Source organism: Mustelus asterias, chromosome 7 (genome assembly GCF_964213995.1).
Source record: "Mustelus asterias chromosome 7, sMusAst1.hap1.1, whole genome shotgun sequence".
In the NCBI taxonomy this organism is placed as follows: Eukaryota; Metazoa; Chordata; class Chondrichthyes; order Carcharhiniformes; family Triakidae; genus Mustelus; species Mustelus asterias.
The window spans coordinates 43,239,506-43,261,346 of NC_135807.1; the positions used below are offsets into that span (position 1 = coordinate 43,239,506).

General features: G+C 42.1%; 1 protein-coding gene across 2 annotated transcripts in view; it reads left to right on the forward strand.

Annotated features, from left to right (window-relative positions):
* virma (vir like m6A methyltransferase associated) overlaps positions 1-21,841 on the forward strand; it is a 110,256-nt gene that overhangs the window by 8,151 nt on the left and 80,264 nt on the right. For both annotated transcript variants that reach the window (XM_078215973.1, XM_078215974.1), the window contains exons 2-5: positions 18,047-18,162; positions 18,424-18,510; positions 20,013-20,061; positions 21,539-21,776. In XM_078215973.1, the coding sequence (XP_078072099.1) occupies positions 18,047-18,162; positions 18,424-18,510; positions 20,013-20,061; positions 21,539-21,776 (490 nt within the window). The remainder of the gene's footprint in view (positions 1-18,046; positions 18,163-18,423; positions 18,511-20,012; positions 20,062-21,538; positions 21,777-21,841) is intronic.

A 21,841-nucleotide genomic window follows, 5' to 3' on the forward strand; every position in this document is an offset into this window, starting at 1 on the left:
CGGAAGACAAACACAGGACACAGTGGACAGAGTACCCTTCGTCGTCCAGTACTTCCCCGGAGCGAAGAAACTACGGCATCTCCTCCGGAGCCTTCAACGTGTCATTGATGAAGACGAACATCTCGCCAAGGCCATCCCCACACCCCCACTTCTTGCCTTCAAACAACCGCACAACCTCAAACAGACCATTGTCCGCAGCAAACTACCCAACCTTCAGGAGAATAGTGACCACGACACCACACAACCCTGCCACAGCAACCTCTGCAAGGCGTGCCGGATCATCGACACAGATGCCATCATCTCGCGTGAGAACACCATCCACCAGGTACACGGTACCTACTCTTGCAACTCGGCCAACGTTGTCCACCTGATACGCTGCAGGAAAGGATGTCCCGAGGCATGGTACATTGGGGAAACTATGCAGACGGTGCGACAACGGATGAATGAACACCGCTCGACAATCACCAGGCAAGACTGTTCTCTTCCTGTTGGGGAGCACTTCAGTGGTCACGGGCATTCGGCCTCTGATATTCGGGTAAGCGTTCTCCAAGGCGGCCTTCGCGACACACGACGGCGCAGAGTCGCTGAGCAGAAACTGATAGCCAAGTTCCGCACACACGAGGACGGCCTCAACCGGATTATTGGGTTCATGTCACACTATTTGTAACCCCCACAGCTTGCCTGGACCTGCAGAGTTTCACTGGCTGTCTTGTCTGGAGACAATACACATCTTTTTAGCCTGTCTTGATGCTCTCTCCGCTCACGTTGTTTGTATCTTAAAGACTTGATTAGCTGTAAGTATTCGCATTCCAACCATTATTCATGTAAATTGAGTCTGTGTCTTTATATGCCCTGTTTGTGAACAGAATTCCCACTCACCTGAAGAAGGGGCTTGGAGCTCCGAAAGCTTGTGTGGCTTTTGCTACCAAATAAACCTGTTGGACTTTAACCTGGTGTTGTTAAACTTTCTTACTGTGTTTTATCACCAAGCCAAGCTCCAAGCAGTATCCTGATATTTGTTTTCAAATAACACTTGGGTTGAGGCTGGGGCAGTGGGCAGGGTGGTGGGAGGAGGAAAGGTGCCCAAGGGGGATAATTTCGTAGGGACAGTGAAGTTAGAAAATCTTGCATTTGTACCAGCTTACTACGGTCAATATAGTGATTTCTTGCATTTTAGTATAGAGCTGGGATTTTGTAGACCAACTAGTTTACTTGGAAAAAGTATGTAACTTTATGGGACTAATTTCTGGGCATAATACTGAACAGTGAGCAGCCTACACACCCTTAATTATTTGAGATGTGTGTGTTAGAACATGCAGGGCTGTGTGGAAAATGTAAGAGAATGAGACAAATTATATAACTCTTCTAAAGTATGTGCATAGCATGATGGATCGAATGCATTCTTGGACTGTATAGTTTAATGGAGTATGGAAAACATTGCTTTAATCTTGAGTGCTTGCAGTGCTGTTCAGTTAGTAGTTAGCTGTATTCATTTTGATCTTTTAGCTGTCACTATCCCAGGCCCCTCTTGTTTGGAAGCTAAGTGAAGGTAAAAACATTTTTGATTTTGTTAGCCAGGGAGATCTGTTGTGTTGTGTGTGTATTCGAAAGATTGAAGTTGTTGAACTGCTGTCTGAAAACTGAAATATGTGAAATGGGTTTTGCATGTTTTAGACAAGGTTTATGGTTCGAAATATTTGAACTCAAGTGTTGAGTCCAAAAGGCTTTTAAAATACCTAGTTGAAAGATGAGGTGCTGTTCCTTATGCTTACCTTGGGCTTCACTGAATTGGTGTAGCAGGCCAAGGACGGATGTCTGCATGAGAACAAGGTGGAGAGTTAAAATGACAGACCAACAGAAGCTCTGAATCATGTTTGTGGATTGAAAAGTAGTCACCCAATCAGTGCTTCGTGTCTCAGAACAGCAGCGAAGGTTTACTATATTGATTCCAGGGATTGTCTTGTGAAGAGAGATTGAGCAGTTTAGGCCTATACTCGCTGGAGCTTAGAAGAATTGGGGGATATGTAATTGATCTATATAAGATATTAAAGGTGATTGACAGAATGGACATAGAGTGGATGTTTCCCCTTGTTGGACATTCTAGAACAAGAGGCCACAGTTTAAGGCTAAGGGGTGGCAGATTTAAACCAGAAATGAGGAGGAATTACTTCACTCAAAGGGTTGTGAATCTGTGGAATTCTCTATCCTGGAGTGCAATGGATGTCAACGCTAAACAAATTTATATTAAGCTGATCTTTGTCTATACCCTAGCTATGACTATAACACTATATTCTGCACCCTTTCTCCTTCCCTATGTACTCTATAAACAGTATGTTTTGTCTGTATAGCATGCAAGAAACAATACTTTTCACTATCCCAATACATGTGATAAATCAAAATTTCAGGAGGATATAGGTTTTTAATTAGTAGAGGGATGAAGGGTTATGGGGCGTGGGCAGGAAGGTGGAGATGAGATCATCCATTATCGTATTGAATGGCGCAGCAGGTTCAAGGGGCTGTTTTGCCTCCTCCTGCTCCTAGTTCTTATGTTCTCATGGACTTAGCTTTTTGTATTCATTGTGCTCGATCCTACTAACTGAATTACTTTTAGTTCCAAAATTCCTATTTTTCACCAGCCCATTCATCCACACGTGACAGAGCATTTTCATGTGTACATGAGGCAGTGGGGAAATTAAAACTAAATGAATAACATCTTATTGGTGTCAAGGTGACTTCAGGGTGTTGTAATGAAAGCTTGGAAGCAGGTGAAAGCTTTGTGGCAGACTCAGTGGGGCCTCAGTACTCTGGGAAATGACTGATGGTTGACCAGCTGGCATGACTCATTAATGGAACCTGGAAGGATTAATTGGACCTGGAAGGATCTGTCTTTGAGGGCAGAGATTTTCCTGTTAGATTCAGAGAGAGCGCAGCCAAACTTTCTCTGAACTACAGGTACATTGTGCTGCTCAGTTGCCATGTCAGTGATTACTGGAACCAAATGGAAGGGTTTGTGTTAGATCCTCAATCTATATTGAACCAGCTGATGCATAGATATGCAATAGACAAGCAGGCCTTTTGGCCAAATTGGTCTTTGTCTTTCTTTACCCTCTATGTGAATAAATAGTCCAAGTCACATTTAACCACCTCATTCCCACATCCCCTGAACCTGATTTTCCTTCATCCGTCCATCAAATCTATGTTCGAGTGGCATTAGTGCCCCTGGATTAGGCAGGTGAAATTTGGCCAGCATTCTTGTTATCCAGCATCCGTTGTGTGTGTGCAGGGCATTGGGTGAGAGCAGAATGAAGCTACGTTATCTTCTGCTTTTGAATAATGTTCGGACACACTTATGGAGAATGGTGAAATTGATGAGGTAGCTCAAGGCACCCAAAACCTTTGGAACCTAACAAGGAGCTGATGCTTTAGGAGGGAAAGGAAAATGAGAGGAAATGCAAAAAGTAGTATATTGTAGTATGCTGTTGCTTATCCCACTCAAAAGAAATGTGAGGGTGGTGGAATTTTTGTAATGGGATGTTTTCATTACATATGTGCACTTTAATGTTTGCCCCTTTGCTCTCCCAATGCTTGTGACATGTTAAGAGACTACAGTCTATTACCTAAGTGGTAATTCTTCATGTGTCACCTTAGCCTGCACTATCTCCAACTGCTTTATTAGTGACTTTCCACTATCAAAAGATCAGAAGAGGGGATGTTTTCTGATGATGGTGCAATGTTCGGCACCATTCTCAGCTACTCTGATGCTGAAGAAGTCCGTGTCAATATACAGCAAGAGCTGGTCAATATTCAGGTTTGGGCTGACAAGTGACAAGTAACATTTGTACCACCAAGTACCAGGCAATGACCATCTCCAGCAAGAAAGAATCTAACCATCTCCTTGTGATCATTGGATCCCCCATTATCAACAAATTGGGGGTTACAATTGACCAAAAACTAAACTGGACTAGCCATATAATTACTGTCGTTACAAGAGCAGACCAGAGGCTAGGAATTGTGCAGCTAGTAACTCCCCTCTTGATTCTCGAAGCCTGTCCACTATTTACAGGGCAAAAGTCAGGAATGTGATGGAATGCTCTTCACCTGCTTGGATGAGTGCAGCTCTAACAGCACTCAAGAAGCTAGACACTATCCAGGGCAGAGCATCCTGCTTGGTTTGCATCCCATTCATCACCTTAAACATTCACACCCTCTCCCACTGGTGCACTGTGACTAAATTTATACCATCTACAAGATGTACTGCAGCAACTCTGCAAGGCTCCTTCAACAGCACATTCTAAACCCGTGACTGCTACATCTATAAGGACAAGGGCAGCAGGTGCACGGGAGCGCCATCACTTGCAGGTTGTCCTCCAAGTTACACACCATCCTGACATGGAGCTATAGTGCACTTCCTTCATTGATGCTGGCTCAAAGTAGAGGAACTCCCTTCCTAACAGCAATGTAAATACACCCAAATCACATAGACTGTAGCAGTTCCAGAAGGGCAGTTCACTCTCCTCAAGGGTAGTTGGGGATGGAAAATGACTGCTGACTTAGTCAGCAACGCCACATCATTTAATGAAAGACTAATCTTAAAAGAAAAATACAGTGGATGTTAGCAGGCTGAGGTGTATCAGAGCTGGGCCAACTGGGGGTTACAATTGACCAAAAACTGAACTGGACTAGCCATATAATTACTGTAGTTACAAGAGCAGACCAGAGGCTGGGAATTGTGCAGCTAGTAACTCCCCTCTTGATTCTCTTGATGTCGAATATGCATTTCTTAGCAGAGATCTTGCTGAATTTTATTTCCTTTTGTTGGAGATTTTAATTAGTTACGGTACTCCTATTGTGCATAACTCAGCCTAAGTCTAGGGAATCAAATATAATACACTGCTGCTCCAGCACTTCTGTATTGCAAGAAGCATTGATCTGCTTGGCCAGGGAGCCTAATCAGTTTATACTGAGCAAGAGAGGCTTATTTCTTGAATGTAAATCCTGATTGAACATAGTGGCTGGGATTTTATGGGGCCTAAGAGAACTGACTCGGAGGTGAGGGGGCAGAAAAATCAGGTACAAGGATGGGGGCCATGATGGGGGGGGGGGGGGGGGGGGGGGGCGGTGGCAAGCATGTTGCCTTCCTGCCGCAGTTGGCATATTACCAGTGATAGGGAAGGTGTTGGACAGTCCTTTCTCCCTGAGGCCGTTAATTAGTCATTTGGGCCTCATCTGGCCATCATTGACATTTTACCATTGGCAGGTCCCTCCACCACATGAGATTGCTTGGTATATTCTGGTGGCGTCTTTGTGGTCTTGGTTGGGGACACTCCTGACTAACGCACCCTGGCCCTGGTGACCCTGATCCCTCTCACCTTCGTCCCAGGGCAGTACCCATGATTTTGCTCTGGGCAATGACCATCTCTCCCATTGGCTTTGCTGCAATTGTAGAGCTGCTGGCTCTCTCGCAGCGCTGGCAGTTTTTGGAGGCAGGATTCCACATGCCAAACAGTTAATTGCCTGATGGGTGTCTCAGAAATGTGGATATGGACCCCAAGATCTCTCTGTTCCTCCACAGTCTTCAGAACCCTACCTTTGACCCTGTAATCCACATTTAAATTAGTCCTACCAAAATGAATCACCTCACATTTATCAGGGTTAAACTCCATTTGCCATTTTTCAGCCCAGCTTTGCATCCTATCTCTGTCTCTTTGCAGCCTACAACAGCCCTCCACCTCATCCACTACTCCACCAATCTTGGTGTCATCATACTGAATATTACTCAATGGGCCAGAAATTTAAGGGACAGTAGCCTCGGTTACAAGTCAGAAAGTCAGGGACAACCCCCACTTCAATTATTCAATTGAGAACAATGGAGCTTTACTGTATTAAAAGTTCTTTTGACTAAAACTTAATTGTTTAAAACTGTTTTGATTCAAATATTGATGGGAGTAAAGCATTCTTGAGCTTGAGCCCAAATGGAATGAGCTTTTACAGATCTCTAGAGGTTGCCACTCAAGTGGATAGAGCTGTGAAGAAGGCCTATAGTGTGTTAGCTTTTATTAACAGGGGGTTGGAGTTTAAGAGCCGTGGGATTATGCTGCAACTGTACAGGACCTTGGTGAGACCACATTTGGAATATTGTGTGCAGTTCTGGTCACCTCACTATAAGAAGGATGTGGAAGCGCTGGAAAGAGTGCAGAGGAGATTTACCAGGATGCTGCCTGGTTTGGAGGGTAGGTATTATGAGGAAAGGTTGAGGGAGCTAGGGTTGTTCTCTCTGGAGCGGAGGAGGCTGAGGGGAGACTTAATAGAGGTTTATAAAATGATGAAGGGGATAGATAGAGTGAACGTTCAAAGACTATTTCCTCGGGTGGATGGAGCTATTACAAGGGGGCATAACTATAGGGTTCGTGGTGGGAGATACAGGAAGGATATCAGAGGTAGGTTCTTTACGCAGAGAGTGGTTGGGGTGTAGAATGGACTGCTTGCAGTGATAGTGGAGTCAGACACTTTAGGAACATTTAAGCGGTTATTGGAAAGGCACATGGAGCACACCAGGATGATAGGGAGTGGGATAGCTTGATCTTGGTTTCAGAGAAAGCTCGGCACAACATCGTGGGCCGAAGGGCCTGTTCTGTGCTGTACTGTTCTATGTTCTATGAAGCTTACATTTGTTGGAGTGTGACATTAGTAATTGGGAACTTTGGTGCAAATTGACAGCATTACACAATCTCAGGTTACATGAGTACTTTAAGAGTATGTCGGGCTTTACACAAAAATGCTCAAGCATTTTATTGGAGCCTCTATTTCCTGTTGTTCAGTCAAAAAAACAATTGTCCAGACTGTTCTCAGAAAATATTGGCTTGTGCATATACAGTTAGTAAGGTGCCAACCAGCAAATTGTGGTGAGGAAGAGATATCTTTTGAATTGTAAATTACTAAAAGTTGCTCTTCGTCACTTTGTAGTTACTTCACAAAAAGTACATCACTTGTTTAATTTTCCTACAATTTTATGATGCTGCTGTGTTTATTGTCATTTAAACAAAAAATGACGTCGCAGTGACTTTTAGCAGTGTGAAAACTTTAATGATCGACAGTTCACGTCTTTTACTGAGAAGTGAACAATTAAAAGTTTGGATTCTCATTTATTCAGGTACTGAATTGTTGTCGCAGATCATTCTTAAAAAAAACAATAGGGTCACATGATCTAAGCGCAGGAAGCAGCTGGATTTTCACGAGCTCTGGTGCTATTCATCTTTTAATCCGTTTTTTATCCTGATGCGCAACCCATAATTATCCGATCCTGATGTGTATAATCTGCGCTGTGATCCTGGAAGATCCTGGCTAAATTTTGGCGAAGGGGAGCTAAGTTATGTCAAGAAAATCCTTGTTTGTTCGAGGTGCTCTGAGATGGCCAGAGTGGGGAACAGTTCGCAGTGGTGGTTTCGCTGGTGCTTATGCTTTGGTGATGCTGTTGGCGTCGAGGTGATGGCTGCCATTATGAGTGAAGGTGTGGAAGACGGCCTTGTATCCTCGGCACAGATTTTTGGTGCTTATTTTGATGAACTGCAAGATATCTTAAAGAGAACGAATGACGTGGAAAGAGATTCCCGTCGATGGAGAGGGCAGTTTCCTCAGTGAAGGCTTACCTTCAGTTCTTGGAAACCGTGCTGTATGGTGTGTCGTACATCATGGCTAAAGCTGGGAGATGGGACTGAAGAAAGGGTATCCATGTGCTCGATCTTCCGTGGGGTGCTGGGGATGAATTCCTAGCTGAATTTGAGAATTGGCTGCCATTCTTTCACAATCTTGATTTGAGGGCTGGGCGTCTCTGGTTCGATGAAGCACATTGTACCCTGTCTTCGAGGCTGGGGGTCCATAAGACCATAAGACCATAAGACATAGGAGCGGAAGTAAGGCCATTCGGCCCATCGAGTCCACTCCACCATTCAATCATGGTTGATTTCAACTCCATTTACCCGCTCTCTCCCCATAGCCCTTAATTCCTCGAGAAATCAAGAATTTATCAATTTCTGTCTTGAAGACGCTCAACGTCTCGGCCTCCACAGCCCTCTGTGGCAATGAATTCCACAGACCCACCACTCTCTGGCTGAAGAAATTTCTCCTCATCTCTGTTCTAAAGTGACTCCCTTTTATTCTAAGGCTGTGCCCCCGCGTCCTAGTCTCCCCTGTTAATGGAAACAACTTCCCTACGTCCATCCTATCTAAGCCGTTCATTATCTTGTAAGTTTCTATCAGATCTCCCCTCAACCTCCTAAACTCCAATGAATATAATCCCACGATCCTCAGACGTTCATCGTATGTCAGGCCTACCATTCCTGGGATCATCCGTGTGAATCTCCGCTGGACCCGCTCCAGTGCCAGTATGTCCTTCCTGAGGTGTGGGGCCCAAAATTGCTCACAGTACTCCAAATGGGGCCTAACCAGTGCTTTATAAAGCCTCAGAAGTACATCCCTGCTTTTGTATTCCAAGCCTCTTGAGATAAATGACAACATTACATTTGCCTTCTTAATTACGGACTCAACCTGCAAGTTTACCTTTAGAGAATCCTGGACTAGGACTCCCAAGTCCCTTTGCACTTTAGCATTATGAATTTTGTCACCGTTTAGAAAATAGTCCATGCCTCTATTCTTTTTTCCAAAGTGTACGACCTCGCACTTGCCCACGTTGAATTTCATCAGCCACTTCTTGGACCACTCTCCTAAACTGTCTAAATCTTTCTGCAGCCTCCCCACCTCCTCAATACTACCTGCCCCTCCACCTATCTTTGTATCATCGGCAAACTTGGCCAGAATGCTCCCAGTCCCGTCATCTAGATCGTTAATATATAAAGAGAACAGCTGTGGCCCCAACACTGAACCCTGCGGGACACCACTTGTCACCGGTTGCCATTCTGAGAAAGAACCTTTTATCCCAACTCTCTGCCTTCTGTCTGACAGCCAATCGTCAATCCATGTTAGTACCTTGCCTCGAATACCATGGGCCCTTATTTTACTCAGCAGTCTCCCGTGAGGCACCTTGTCAAAGGCCTTTTGGAAGTCAAGATAGATAACATCCATTGGCTCTCCTTGGTCTAACCTATTTGTTATCTCTTCAAAGAACTCTAACAGGTTTGTCAGGCACGACCTCCCCTTACTAAATCCATGCTGACTTGTCTTAATCCGACCCTGCACTTCCAAGAATTTAGAAATCTCATCCTTAACGATGGATTCTAGAATTTTGCCAACAACTGAGGTTAGGCTAATTGGCCTATAATTTTCCATCTTTTTTCTTGTTCCCTTCTTGAACAGTGGGGTCACAACAGCGATTTTCCAATCCTCTGGGACTTTCCCTGACTCCAGTGACTTTTGAAAGATCATAACTAACGCCTCCACTATTTCTTCAGCTATCTCCTTTAGAACTCTAGGATGTAGCCCATCTGGGCCCGGAGATTTATCAATTTTCAGACCTTTTAGTTTCTCTAGCACTTTCTCCTTTGTGATGGCAACCATATTCAACTCTGCCCCCTGACTTTCCTGAATTGTTGGGATATTACTCATGTCTTCTACTGTGAAGACTGACGCAAAGTACTTATTAAGTTCCTCAGCTATTTCCTTGTCTCCCATCACTAGATTACCAGCGTCATTTTGGAGCGGCCCAATGTCTACTTTTGCCTCCCGTTTGTTTTTAATGTATTTAAAGAAACTTTTACTATCATTCCTAATGTTACTGGCTAGCCTACCTTCATATTTGATCCTCTCCTTCCTTATTTCTCTCTTTGTTATCCTCTGTTTGTTTTTATAGCCTTCCCAATCTTCTGACTTCCCACTACTCTTTGCCACGTTATAGGCTCTCTCTTTTGCCTTGATGCATTCCCTGACTTCCTTTGTCAGCCATGGCTGCCTAATCCCCCCTCTGATAACCTTTCTTTTGTTTGGGATGAACCTCTGCACTGTGTCCTCAATTACTCCCAGAAACTCCTGCCATTGCTGTTCTACTGTCTTTCCCATTAGGCTCTGCTTCCAGTCGATTTTTGTCAGTTCCTCCCTCATGCGCCTGTAATTACCTTTATTTAACTGTAGAACCTTCACATCTGATTCTGCCTTCCTTCTTTCAAATTGCAGACTGAATTCTACCATATTATGATCACTGCTTCCTAAGTGTTCCCTTACTTTAAGATCTTTTATCACGTCTGGCTCATTACATAACACTAAGTCCAGAATAGCCTGTTCCCTCGTGGGCTCCATCACAAGCTGTTCCAAAAAGCCATCCTGTAAACATTCGATGAATTCCCTTTCTTTGGGTCCACTGGCAACATTATTTACCCAGTCCACCTGCATATTGAAATCCCCCATGATCACTGTGACCTTGCCTTTCTGACATGCCCTTTCTATTTCGTGGTGCATTTTGTGCCCCTGGTCCTGACCACTGTCAGGAGGCCTGTACATAACTCCCATTATGGTTTTTTTGCCTTTGTGGTTCCTCAACTCTACCCACACAGACTCCACATCGTCTGACCCTATGTCGTTTAGTGCTATTGATTTAATTTCATTTCTAATTAACAAGGCAACCCCGCCCCCTCTACCCACCCCTCTGTCTTTTCGATAGGTTGTGAATCCCTGGATGTTTAACTGCCAGTCCTGAACCCCCTGCAACCACGTCTCTGTGATGCCTACCACATCATACCTGCCAGTCACAATCTGGGCCACAAGCTCATCTATCTTGTTCCGGACACTGCGGGCATTTAAATATAGCACCTTTAATTCCCTATTGACCGTCCCTTTTTGTTTTCGTAGTGTGGTGGACCTTGGTCTACTGAGCCTTTCCAGACACTGTGTCATATTTTGTGAGATGGGGACTATCGTAACCTCTCCTGAGTGCTGTCTTTTCGTGATTTTTTGTAATCCTAAGCAGCTACGCTTCCCACTGATTCCTTCACCTCTTGGTTCCCTGACTTTCCCTTCCCCCCCAATCTCTAGTTTAAAGTCCTATTGACCACCCCATTTACTCTCTTCGCCAGAACACTGATCCCAGCTCGGTCCAGGTGGAGACCATCCCAACGGTCAAAGACTCCGTCCATTGGTCTTACATTGTCTTGTCCTCCGTGTTCGTCAAGAAGGGTTTGTAGTGGTTGAATGTGTCAGGTCCTTGCCACCTGCTGGAACCTAGGCTTTTCTTTGGGGTTTTGGGATGACAACATGCTGGATGTTGCTTGATGATCCTATCATGCCTTTGACCTTATTAAGCTCTGTGGCTGGTTATATTATCCTGTAGTTCTTCGTTAATCCTGAACTTTGTTCCCTTGAGATTATCATCTTGATTTTGTGATTGTCTTTTATCCTGGCAAGGGTTATGCTATGTGAGCAGAGAGGCATTTGTCGCCTGTTATGCTGTTGTATTGTAAAAATCAGAATTGACTATTTTGTTTTTTTAATGCTATTCATCTAACCATGTGCTCTGACAGTGGAACGAGGGAGGCTGTAGTTTGTTTCTGGGTCTCTTTCTTTCCATTGGGGAGTATGCTGAGTTGGTTGTCTGACATGAGGGCTATGCAGTATTTACCTGCTTTATTTTTTTTTGTGTGCTGTAATCCTTGCTTTTTACTGAGCGAGGAAACTTTTAGTACTCTTCATTTTAGTCTTTACATAAGATGAGTAATGCCACAGCAGGGTGGTGGGTGGGTGGTTTGATGTCGAGATAATTGGTATGGCCTTAATTCCCCGTTGTGGGTGAGGAAATTGCCAATTAGAATTGTTGGGATTGCATTTTTCTTTTGTATTTTTGTTATCTTGGGATTAGGGAATCCTTGCTTGTTTCCTGAGAAAATATAGAGAGATCATGTATCCTGGAAAAGACTGGAGCTTTTATTTTGTCATTGATGTCTCTGGTGTTGTTGGAGTGGGGGAATTATGTTCTGGTGCAAGCCCAGGTGTAGCTGACTTATCCTCGGATGTCTAGTCTTGTTAGGTTCATCTATTTTGGTTTGGCTACACAGGTAGTGGCAGTGGTTATTTAGCTCATGGAAGGGATAGTGGACATATTGTTGGGGTTGGGGGTTTTCTGATGCGGGTAAATGGGTTAAATCATGTTGGTCGCAGGGCCTAAATGGTGCCTTTGGGGTACCTAGAGAAAGGGTAGTTTGCTTTGTTCAGTGTATAGGGTTGATTGATATAGGCTTTGATTTGTTACAGTTATTCCTGGAGGGTTTCCCTTGTCTTTCCGGAGGAGGAAACTGACATCCGGTTCATGGGCGTCTTGACAGTTCTTCTTCTCCTTATTAATGGGGTTTCCTTGGTAGAAAATGGTTTAAGTTTTCCAGTGATGTGGCGCCTGATCAGTGCTACTGGTATACTGGAGAGAGGAGGGAGGTTTGCAATATTGCGAACCTAGGCAAGGTATATGAATCCTTGACTGACTGGCTCCAGTACATGAGATTGTATACTGACACACCACATCCTGTACTGATGGTAGTATTCTGAGATTCCCTTCTTTCTGGGTTATCACTTCATTGCTTAGAGGTCCTGGGAAGTTGAGTTAAGCCCGGTTGGTTGTATATTATCCCACAAGGGATCCTGTATATTGTGTAGTTCTGTCTCTGTTATCATGTGGAGAAGGGCATGCACAAAAGTGTTTATGTGCTCATGATTGTATCCAGAGATCTCTAACTCTTTTTTTTGCATTCTTACTTTACCCGTGTGAGAGGAGATACTGACTACAATAATTGCAATGATTGATAATTTAAATCATTTGTATGAATATTAACTGATCTTTTCTGTATGTTTATGTGGAATAATGGTCAGTACTGTACTAGATTTTGGGGATTTGTGGCAATTGTAAAATGGAAAATGTCTAATAAAAATATTCCTTTTAAAGAAAAGTCAAATTTTAAACTTATTTTTGCCTTTTGGGTCATATTTTGCTCTCCATTGATTTTTTTCTCCCTTTTATTGCAATGCTGCAACAATCTGAGTAAAAGATCCCTGACGAAACAGTGATCATAACATGGTAGAATTTAGCATTTGATTTAGGAGAGATAAACTCGGGTCAGAAGCAACTTGGCTAAACTTAAGTAAGGATAATTACAGAGGAATGAGTGAGTTGGTTGGTGTGGACTGAGAAAGATGCTTAGCGGAAAAGATCAGCAATGGCAAACATTTATGAAACTAGTTCTTGACTCATAACAAAGATATTTTCCAGTGAGAAAGATGGCTTCTAAGAAGGGGATAAATCAGCCATGGTTAACCGAGGAAGTTAAGAAAAACATTAAACTGAAAGAAAAGACGTAAAGGGCCCGATTTTACCATTTTGATTGTAAGTGCTGAATCTGGGCGCAATTCAGATCCGACTTGGAAACCTGTTCTCAGGTGCCCCCATACACACTTAGCCTGATGGATGGGCAAACGCGATGGTAAAGGGCCAGCCCATTAATTCAATTTAAATGCATGTAATGGTAAAATCGGGCCCACAGTGTGGCAAAGATTAGTGGTAAGCCAGAGGATTGGCATAGTTTTAAAAACCAACAAAAAATGACCAAAATATAATCAAGAGGGAGAAGATAAACTGAGGGTAAACTAGCAAGTAACGTAGAAATAGGCAGCAAGAGTTTTTTTAAATATATAAAAAGGAAGTGAGGCCAAAATGAAGATGGGCCCCTTTGGGAATGAGATTGGGAAAATAATAATGTGGTAGAAGACACTAATAACATTCCAAAAATACTAAATAATCAAGAGGCAAAGGTCAGGGGAGGAAATAAGTTCAATAGCTATCACTGTAGAATGAGTACTGGGGCTAAAGACCGATAAGTCCCCTGGACTCAATGGGTTGCATCGTAGGGTATTAAAGGAAGTAGCTACAGAGGTAGTGGATGCGCTGGGTAATAAATCTTCCAAGAATCCTGAAATTCTGGATAAATCCTAGAGGATTAGAAAACAGCCAGTGTAGCATCCTTATTCAGAAAGGAAAGGAAAGAAAAAGCAGGAAACTATAGGTGGTTAGCTTAACATTCTCATTGGGAAAATGTTCATTATAAAGGATGTAATAGCAGAACATTTAGAAATAACATAATATAACCAAACAGAATCAACATGACTTAATGAAGGGGAAATCATGCCTGACAAATGTATTAGAATTCTTTGAGGTGGTAATGAGCAGAATGGGTAAAGGGAAACCAGTAGATGTAATATTCTTGGATTTTCCACAAAGCATTCGATAAAGTACCATACAAAATGCTACTTAAGATAAGAGCCCAGGGTGTTGGGGGTAGTATATTAGCATGGATAGAGAATTGGCTAACTAACAGAAGATAGAGTTGGTATAAGTGGGACATTTCCAGAATGGCAACCTGTAATGAGTGGAGTGCCACGGGATCAGTGCTGGGGCCACAATTATTTACGATATATATTAATGAATTGGACAAGGGAAGTGAATGTACTGTTGCCAAGTTTGCGGATGACACAAAAATAGGTTGGAAGGCAAATGGTGAGATTGACACAACCTACTGAGGGATGTATACAGGCTAAATAAGTAGGTAGCAAACAAATTGGCAGATGGAATATGGAGCGGCACGGTGGCAGAGACATTATTAAATAATGAATAGCATTTTATGTTGCAGAATCACTTCAAAAGCAGTTCAGCACTAATGTCTTGGGGCTGCAGCACTGTGGAATCCACTTTATTTGTACTGTCGTTTATACACCAGAAAAATACCTGCATATGTGCATTAACAAGTTGCAGTTTGCGAATGGATGTTCTATGTAAACAGCAAAGTGATGAAAGGTGTTGTTGAGAGTGTTATCAAGTGGCACTTACTCAGCAATAACCTATGCACTGATGCTCTGCTTTGATTCCATCAGGGCCTCTCAGCTCCTGACCTCATTAAAGCCATGGCCCAAACATGGTGAGATGTGATTGACTGCCCTGACATCAGCACGGCATTTGACTGAGCATGGCATCAGAGAGCCCAGGAGAGAATTCACCACTGATTGGACCTAGCACAAAGGAATATGGCTCTGGTTATTAGCGGTCAATCATGTCAGTCCTGGGGCAACGCTACAGGAGTTGCTCAGTGTGGTTTCCTTGGCCCAGTCATCTTCAGCTGCTTCCTCCATCATAAGATCAGAAGTAGGGTGTTCACCGATGTTTTCACAATGTTCAGCCCATTGCAGCTCCTCAGTTCATGTTCATATGCAGCAAGACGTGGACAATATTCAGGCTTGGACTGATGGTGGTAATTAATATTCATGCCACACAAGTCCCAGGCAATGACAACCTCCAACAGGGCAGAAGCTAATCATCTTTCCATGACATTCCATAGCTTCACCATTGCTGAATATCATACTATCAACATCCTGGAGGTTTCATTGACTAGAAATTGAAATGGGCCAACCAGATACATTCTATGGCTACAAGAGCAGTAAGAGATTGGGAAGTCTATGGTTTGTAACTTACCTGACTCCCTAAAGCCTGTCCTTTACTGTCAAAACATTGAATGTATTCAAGAGGCGGTTTGATATAGCACTTGGGACGAACAAGATCAAAGGTTATGCGGGAAAGCAGGATTAGGCTATTGAGTTGGACGATCAGCCATGATTGTGATGAGTGGCGGAGCTGGCTCAAAGGGCCGAATGGCCTCCTCCTGCCCCTATCTTCTATGTTTCTACGTACAAGGCACAAGTTAGAAGTGTGAAGGAATATTCTCCACTTTCCTGGTTGAGTGCAACTCCAATAACACTCAAAGTTCGACACTATCCAGGACAAAGCAGCCAGTTTGGTGTTGGCACCTTGTCCACCACCTTGGACATTCACTCCTTCCACTACTAATGCAATGTGGCCATAATGTGTAACACCTACAAGATGCACAGCAGCAACTTACCAAGACTCATTCATTCAACAGCACCTTCCAAACCCGCGACCTCTACCACTTAGAAGGACAAGAGCCCAGCAGACACATGGGAACACCATCACCTGCAGTTTCCCTCCAAGTCACACCATCCTGACTTGGAACTGTATGTCCATTTCGTTCACCGTCATTGGGCCAAGATCCTGAAACGCCCTCCTTAATAGCACTGTGGGTGTCCCTAACCACATGGAATGCAGCGGATTAAGAAGGCAGTTCATCACCACCACCTCGAGGGCAATTAGGAATTGGAAACAATTGGTGGTTTAGTCAACAACATCCACATCCCATGAACAAATAAATAAAAATCCCTAGTCCTCAAAGCAGCATAAAATCAGTTCTTCCATGTTGGACCTCTATTATCCACCAAAGGCCTTGTGCCCCATCTCCAACCACAATCACAGAAGGGTCATTGGCAATTTACTGTCGAATTTTGTACATACCAGTATAATCTCTTGTAATGTTTACAACTAGAGGTTTAGTTCTTTTTAAAGGAATTAATTAATTCAGTCTCAGATGATTTTGAATATCTTCCAGTTATCCATCACCCCGCAAAATGCTTATCTCCATCTGTGATCTCACTTCAGAGTTGTTGATTTCAAATACTTTAGTGCTTACAGCTGAAGTCATTTAGCTTCTTTACGTTCTACAGTGTTTGCAGAATTTTGAAGACATATTTCTGTTCAATCTTTGTTATGTGGTCACATAGAACATGATTTTTAAAATGTGCTTTTTGGCACTTAGGGTTCATTGACAAGGTCAACATTAGTTCTCCATCCCCAATTACCCTTGAGAAGATGGTGGTGCACTGCCTTCTTGAACCACTGCCGTCCATTTAGTGTAGGTACACCCACTGTGCTGTTATGGAGGGTGTTCCAGTATTTTGACCCAGTGACAGTGAAGGAACAGCGATATGATTCCTAGTCAGGAGGGTGTGTGTCTTGGGTTGGAATTTGATGGTCTGGTGTTCCCATTTGTCTGCTGCACTTGTTCTTCTAGATGACAGGTATTTCCTTGGAACAGCAGTCGCCATTTCCTCTGTACCTTGTTTAAGTTCTTATTCTTACACTCTATCCAATCAAGTGTGAGACTTTCCAATTATAGATAACCGCACGACTTGAGTTAAACTGCATCTGTTGTCACAGTTATTCAACTGGGCTGTATGCAAATATTTCAGCTAATATGTTCACTTTGCTGGACAATCATCTTCCCCTGCCACATCCCCAAGCTAAATGATTTGCTTCCCTTCATCTGTAAAAGGTGATGGGAATGCGGCCTTAGAATTTGATGAGATCATCTATGCTTCTTTTGATGGCTGAGCAAACTGATTCTGGAAAGGCAAGGTCTGCCACAATTACTGCTTGTGAAGTTGTCCCAAACTAAATATTTTTATTGAACACTGGTCAACTTCAGTAATCCAAGTTCCTCAGTTGTCTTGACAGATTCCTGGCAGACTTTTTAACATCACAGTTAACAACCTGATTGTACACTCCTCTGACACCCGCATACCACACTTCCAGCAAGAGTTACTAGATAATAAACAAGGAGTGGGAACACTCTTTCTAACTTGAGGACAATTAAGATTGTATCTCTTCGAGTTAAGAACAGCTAACTCGGTATAGACTTGGGATCAAAATTCAAACCTTCTGACTTCTATTGCTTAGTTAGGTTCTAAATACCTCCAAGTCTTGGGGAAACAGCTCAGGACACTTGAGGAGTGTTGAGGTACATGGTTATTTTCCCTATAATAAATTTCCACGTCAAAATAAAATTAAACAAAGGTTAGATGCCTCCTTGTGTGGATGAAAACTGTGGGGCAGTGTTCCTTCCAACTGTTTGTCCCAGTGACCATCTCAGGAGCTTCAGATTCTTGGTCAATCAAGTGTATTGCCTACAGAATTGTTTGTCATGTGCTAAGACGAATAGAGAGCAATTTTGTATAACAGATTAATAAATTTAGACAGCATAAGGTGTTTATTTTCATTTTTCTTATAATGCATTATCTGAGAGCAGGGGAATGTGTTCTTTATATGCATACGTATATCTTACACCCCTAATATATAACTGTAGGAAAAAGTACTTATGTTACATTTTAGAATTGGTATCTACATTCAAAACCATACTTAGATGTTTTTTATTCTGTTATTTTATAGCAAAATACTCATGTGGATGTAGTTCGCTTTCCTTGTGTGGTTTACATAAATGAAGTTCGTGTCATTCCTCCTGGAGTCAAAGCTCACAATAGCTTGCCTGACGGCAGGGCATATGGGTAAGTGAGGGGGATGGGGGATATCTGTCTTCTTGAATGCAATTTAGGTTATTTGCATCTAAAATAACATGGCTTGTAATATTCTTTGATTGCATTAATGTTTTGTTTTGCTTAAAATATTTACTTCTGAATTAATGATATATATGCATGCTGAGTATATATTGTATACATATAAAATGCATTTATGCTTATGCTGTAAACTCCCTAGCTTAGAATGCAGAGGGTTTTACCTGACCAATGTCATTTTTTCACTTTGTGCAGGGAGACCTCACCGCATGCATTTCAGCTAGACCTGTTTTTCAACAATGTCAGCAAACCAAGTGCACCTGTTTTTGACCGATTAGGAAGGTATGACTTGTCAAAGCTTAAGCCATGACCAAAGTGTTACAGCTACTGTGAAAGTGTAGTTTTGTTTTTTGCCTTTTATTAGGAACTTTACCTGTATTAAACACTGATTGCCTTGAGCATTTTTTCCTCATCGTTTTTCTGCTTTAAACTTTGTTCCATCTAACATGGTTCATTGATCTGAGGCAAGCTTTAGGTTTATTTGTGAATAACTGATTTTTTAATCTCATTTCCTTTACACAACTGTGTAATTGCATTCCATCCACCTTAAGAGCACAGGTGGACTGCAGTCTTTAGCTTGTAAGTTTGTGTTATAATAGGGATCTGTGTTCATAGGTATGTGACCAGATAAGTTTCTATTGGTTGGCAAGCTAAAGCAATATCTTTCACAAAAAATAGTATTTGCATCTATCCAAGAATCTCTGGTTGTTTTGCTCTTTTAACTGGATAGTAGCAAATATATTTAATTGTATTTTTATTCCAAGGTGTTTGTGCACCCAATTGCAGAGCAACATCACAGCCAGATCATCCTGCTGTGAAAAAAGCACGTTGTTAAACTTCTTGAAAAATTTGATAATGGGATATAGTGAAAGCCAATTACATGATCCATAAATAATCGACTCACAAAAATGTTACCACCCCTTTCTTTTATGATTCCCAATGACTTATTAAAATTGTATGACCTGTTAAAATGCACTAAACAAAAGAGAGCAGTTTAATTTTAGAACACTCTTTTGTTGGAACTGGGGTTTTTGGCTTTTTATCACTGTCTGTTGTATTTCTGTCAGCTGTGACATTCAAAAGATGTGCAGCCAAGTACATCCCTCCATCCTTACTCAATTCATCACCATGTGCGGTCCTGATTTTCACCTCCCATTTGTCGTAATGGTTTAACCTCCATATGGTGTCTTCTCACTCACTTTCGATAGGGATGAGTAGCAGTGCAAAGTGTAGCAGTGTGCAAGGAGGAAGAAAATGAACCTGCACTTGTTGCTGTGGCATCACATCAAGCAGCCTATTTAAACTTTTACCATGTTCAAATAGCTAAGAACAGTGACTCTGATAACAATCCACTTGCAATGTGAGATATACTAATTTACTACAGGCGAGCGAGTGAATCTGTGCCTTCCTGATCCACATAGGTCAGTATACATGGCACATTTGCCATCTCAAACATAGAACATAGAACAGCACAGAACAGGCCCTTCGGTCCACGATGTTGTGCCGAGCTCAAGTATCAGAAAATTAATTAGTTTTGAGTTTTACAGTAAAATCACTTGTATTTTGTGGATGATTAATAAAAGGAACAATAAACTTTGTGGAGGCAACTTTCAAATTGAGCATTGAAAATTCAAAAGTAGTCAAAAAGTGAAACTGTTTTGGTCAGCTGATTGTGCATTAAAGAAGTCTCATCCAATGGGATTGTTTTGTTGATGCATCTTTGGTAAGCAATTTAGTGAAGCAATATTTTAAAGGAATTATCTTTGATTCTTATTTTTCCTTAGCCTTGATTATGATGAAAATGCATCTATTATTTTTAGACCAAACAATAAGGTAAGACTTTTTTGCATTGCACATTATTTTCTGGTGTGCAAATGCTTTTTATAATCTGCATGCAGTTTGTCTTGTTAATCTGCCTTTTAGTTAGTAATTTAGTAATTTGTTAAATTATTTGCATTGTTAGTGAACAGATGAGGCAGTGATCTGCCATGGCTGCTAAATTGGTTACCTGATCGCAACATGTTTTGTTTTTAGATAATTGTAGGAGATGTGTACATTCAGAACCAGTCAAATTTCCCCTTCCAGAGCATTGATTTTAATTAGGATCCACTAATAATAACATTGCTTGCCATTTTACCGACATATCATCAAAACTTGATGTTGTAGTGTTCATTCAGTTGTTTCAAAATGTTTGTTGTGTGGGTAACAAAAAGTTGACAAAGCACGTTAACCTTCAAATCAGTCATCAAATTTTGAGCTCGAGCTGAAGCCCCATTATTATGTTTAAAAATATGTTTAGAACGAAGATAAAAACAGAAAATGCTGTAAATACTTTGTAGGTTATGGCAGCATCTGTGGAGAGGAACGTTTCAGGGCGATGATCTTTCACCAGAACTGGGAAAGGTTAGAGATTTAATTGGTTTTGAGGAAGAGGTAGATGGGACAAGGACAAAAGGAGGGCCTGTGATAGAATGAAAGTCAAGCAAGAGTGAATAATAGAAGAGTTGGTCTTGCAGGGCCAAAGAGAATGGTGATGGTGGCGAGAAAAGAAACACTTTGAACAGCTTATGTGGTGGTCTCTACATTGGGGAGACAGCTTTGCGGAACACCTCTGTTCAATCTGCAAGTGTGACCCTGAGCTTCCAGTGGCTTGTTATTTTAATTCACCGCCTTACTTTCCGTTGACATTTTCATCCTCTGCCTACTGCACTGTTCCAGTGAAGCTCAATATAAGCTTGAAGAACTGCTCCTCTTCTTTCTGTTAAGTACTTTTACAGCTTTCCAGGTTGAACATGGAGTCCAGCAATTTCCAACCAAAATCTCTACTCCATTTTGTTTCCATTTCTTTGATTTGATTTTTTAAAATTCGAGTCAGCAACATATATGCTCAAGACACATCTTTTGTTTCTTTTCTTACCGAATCACCATTTCCTTGGCCCTGGAAGACTTCTGTCATTCAATCACTTCTGATTTTGCCTGATCACTGATCTTTATTTTGTCCTTGATCCACCGATCCCTTGCTCAAAATCTATTGCAGCCCTAACTTTTCCCAGTTCTGATGAAAGATCATTGACCTAAAACGTTAACACTGTTTCACTCTCCATGCTTGCCACTGTAACTGCTGAGTATTTCCAGCCTTTTCTGATTCTATTTCAGATTTCTAGCATCCACAGCTTTCTGTTTGTTGATTTGGGTTTAGAACAAGAGGTGGGCTGCGACTTTGCTCAGACAGTGTTCTTGGGTGATTCTAAAGTTTAGCTGCTCATCTCAGTTTAATTTTCAACATTGTTTCCTTAATTATTTATCACAGGTCAATACAGATGGAATTGTCCTGAGAGGTTGGTACAATTGTCTGACCCTGGCAATTTATGGAACTGTAGACCGAGTAATAAGTCATGACCGAGATTCCCCCCCTCCACCCCCACCTCCTCCCCCTCCACCACAACAACAACAGCAGCAACAGCAACAACAACAGCAGCAGCAACTTCAGCAGCAACAACATCAGCTACAGCAGCAGCAACCATCTCTTAAAAGGAACATAAAACACGGTAAGAGATTATATTGAAGTGCAGAAGGATGCCGCATTTTGCTGCATTATGGCTTAGATGCATGG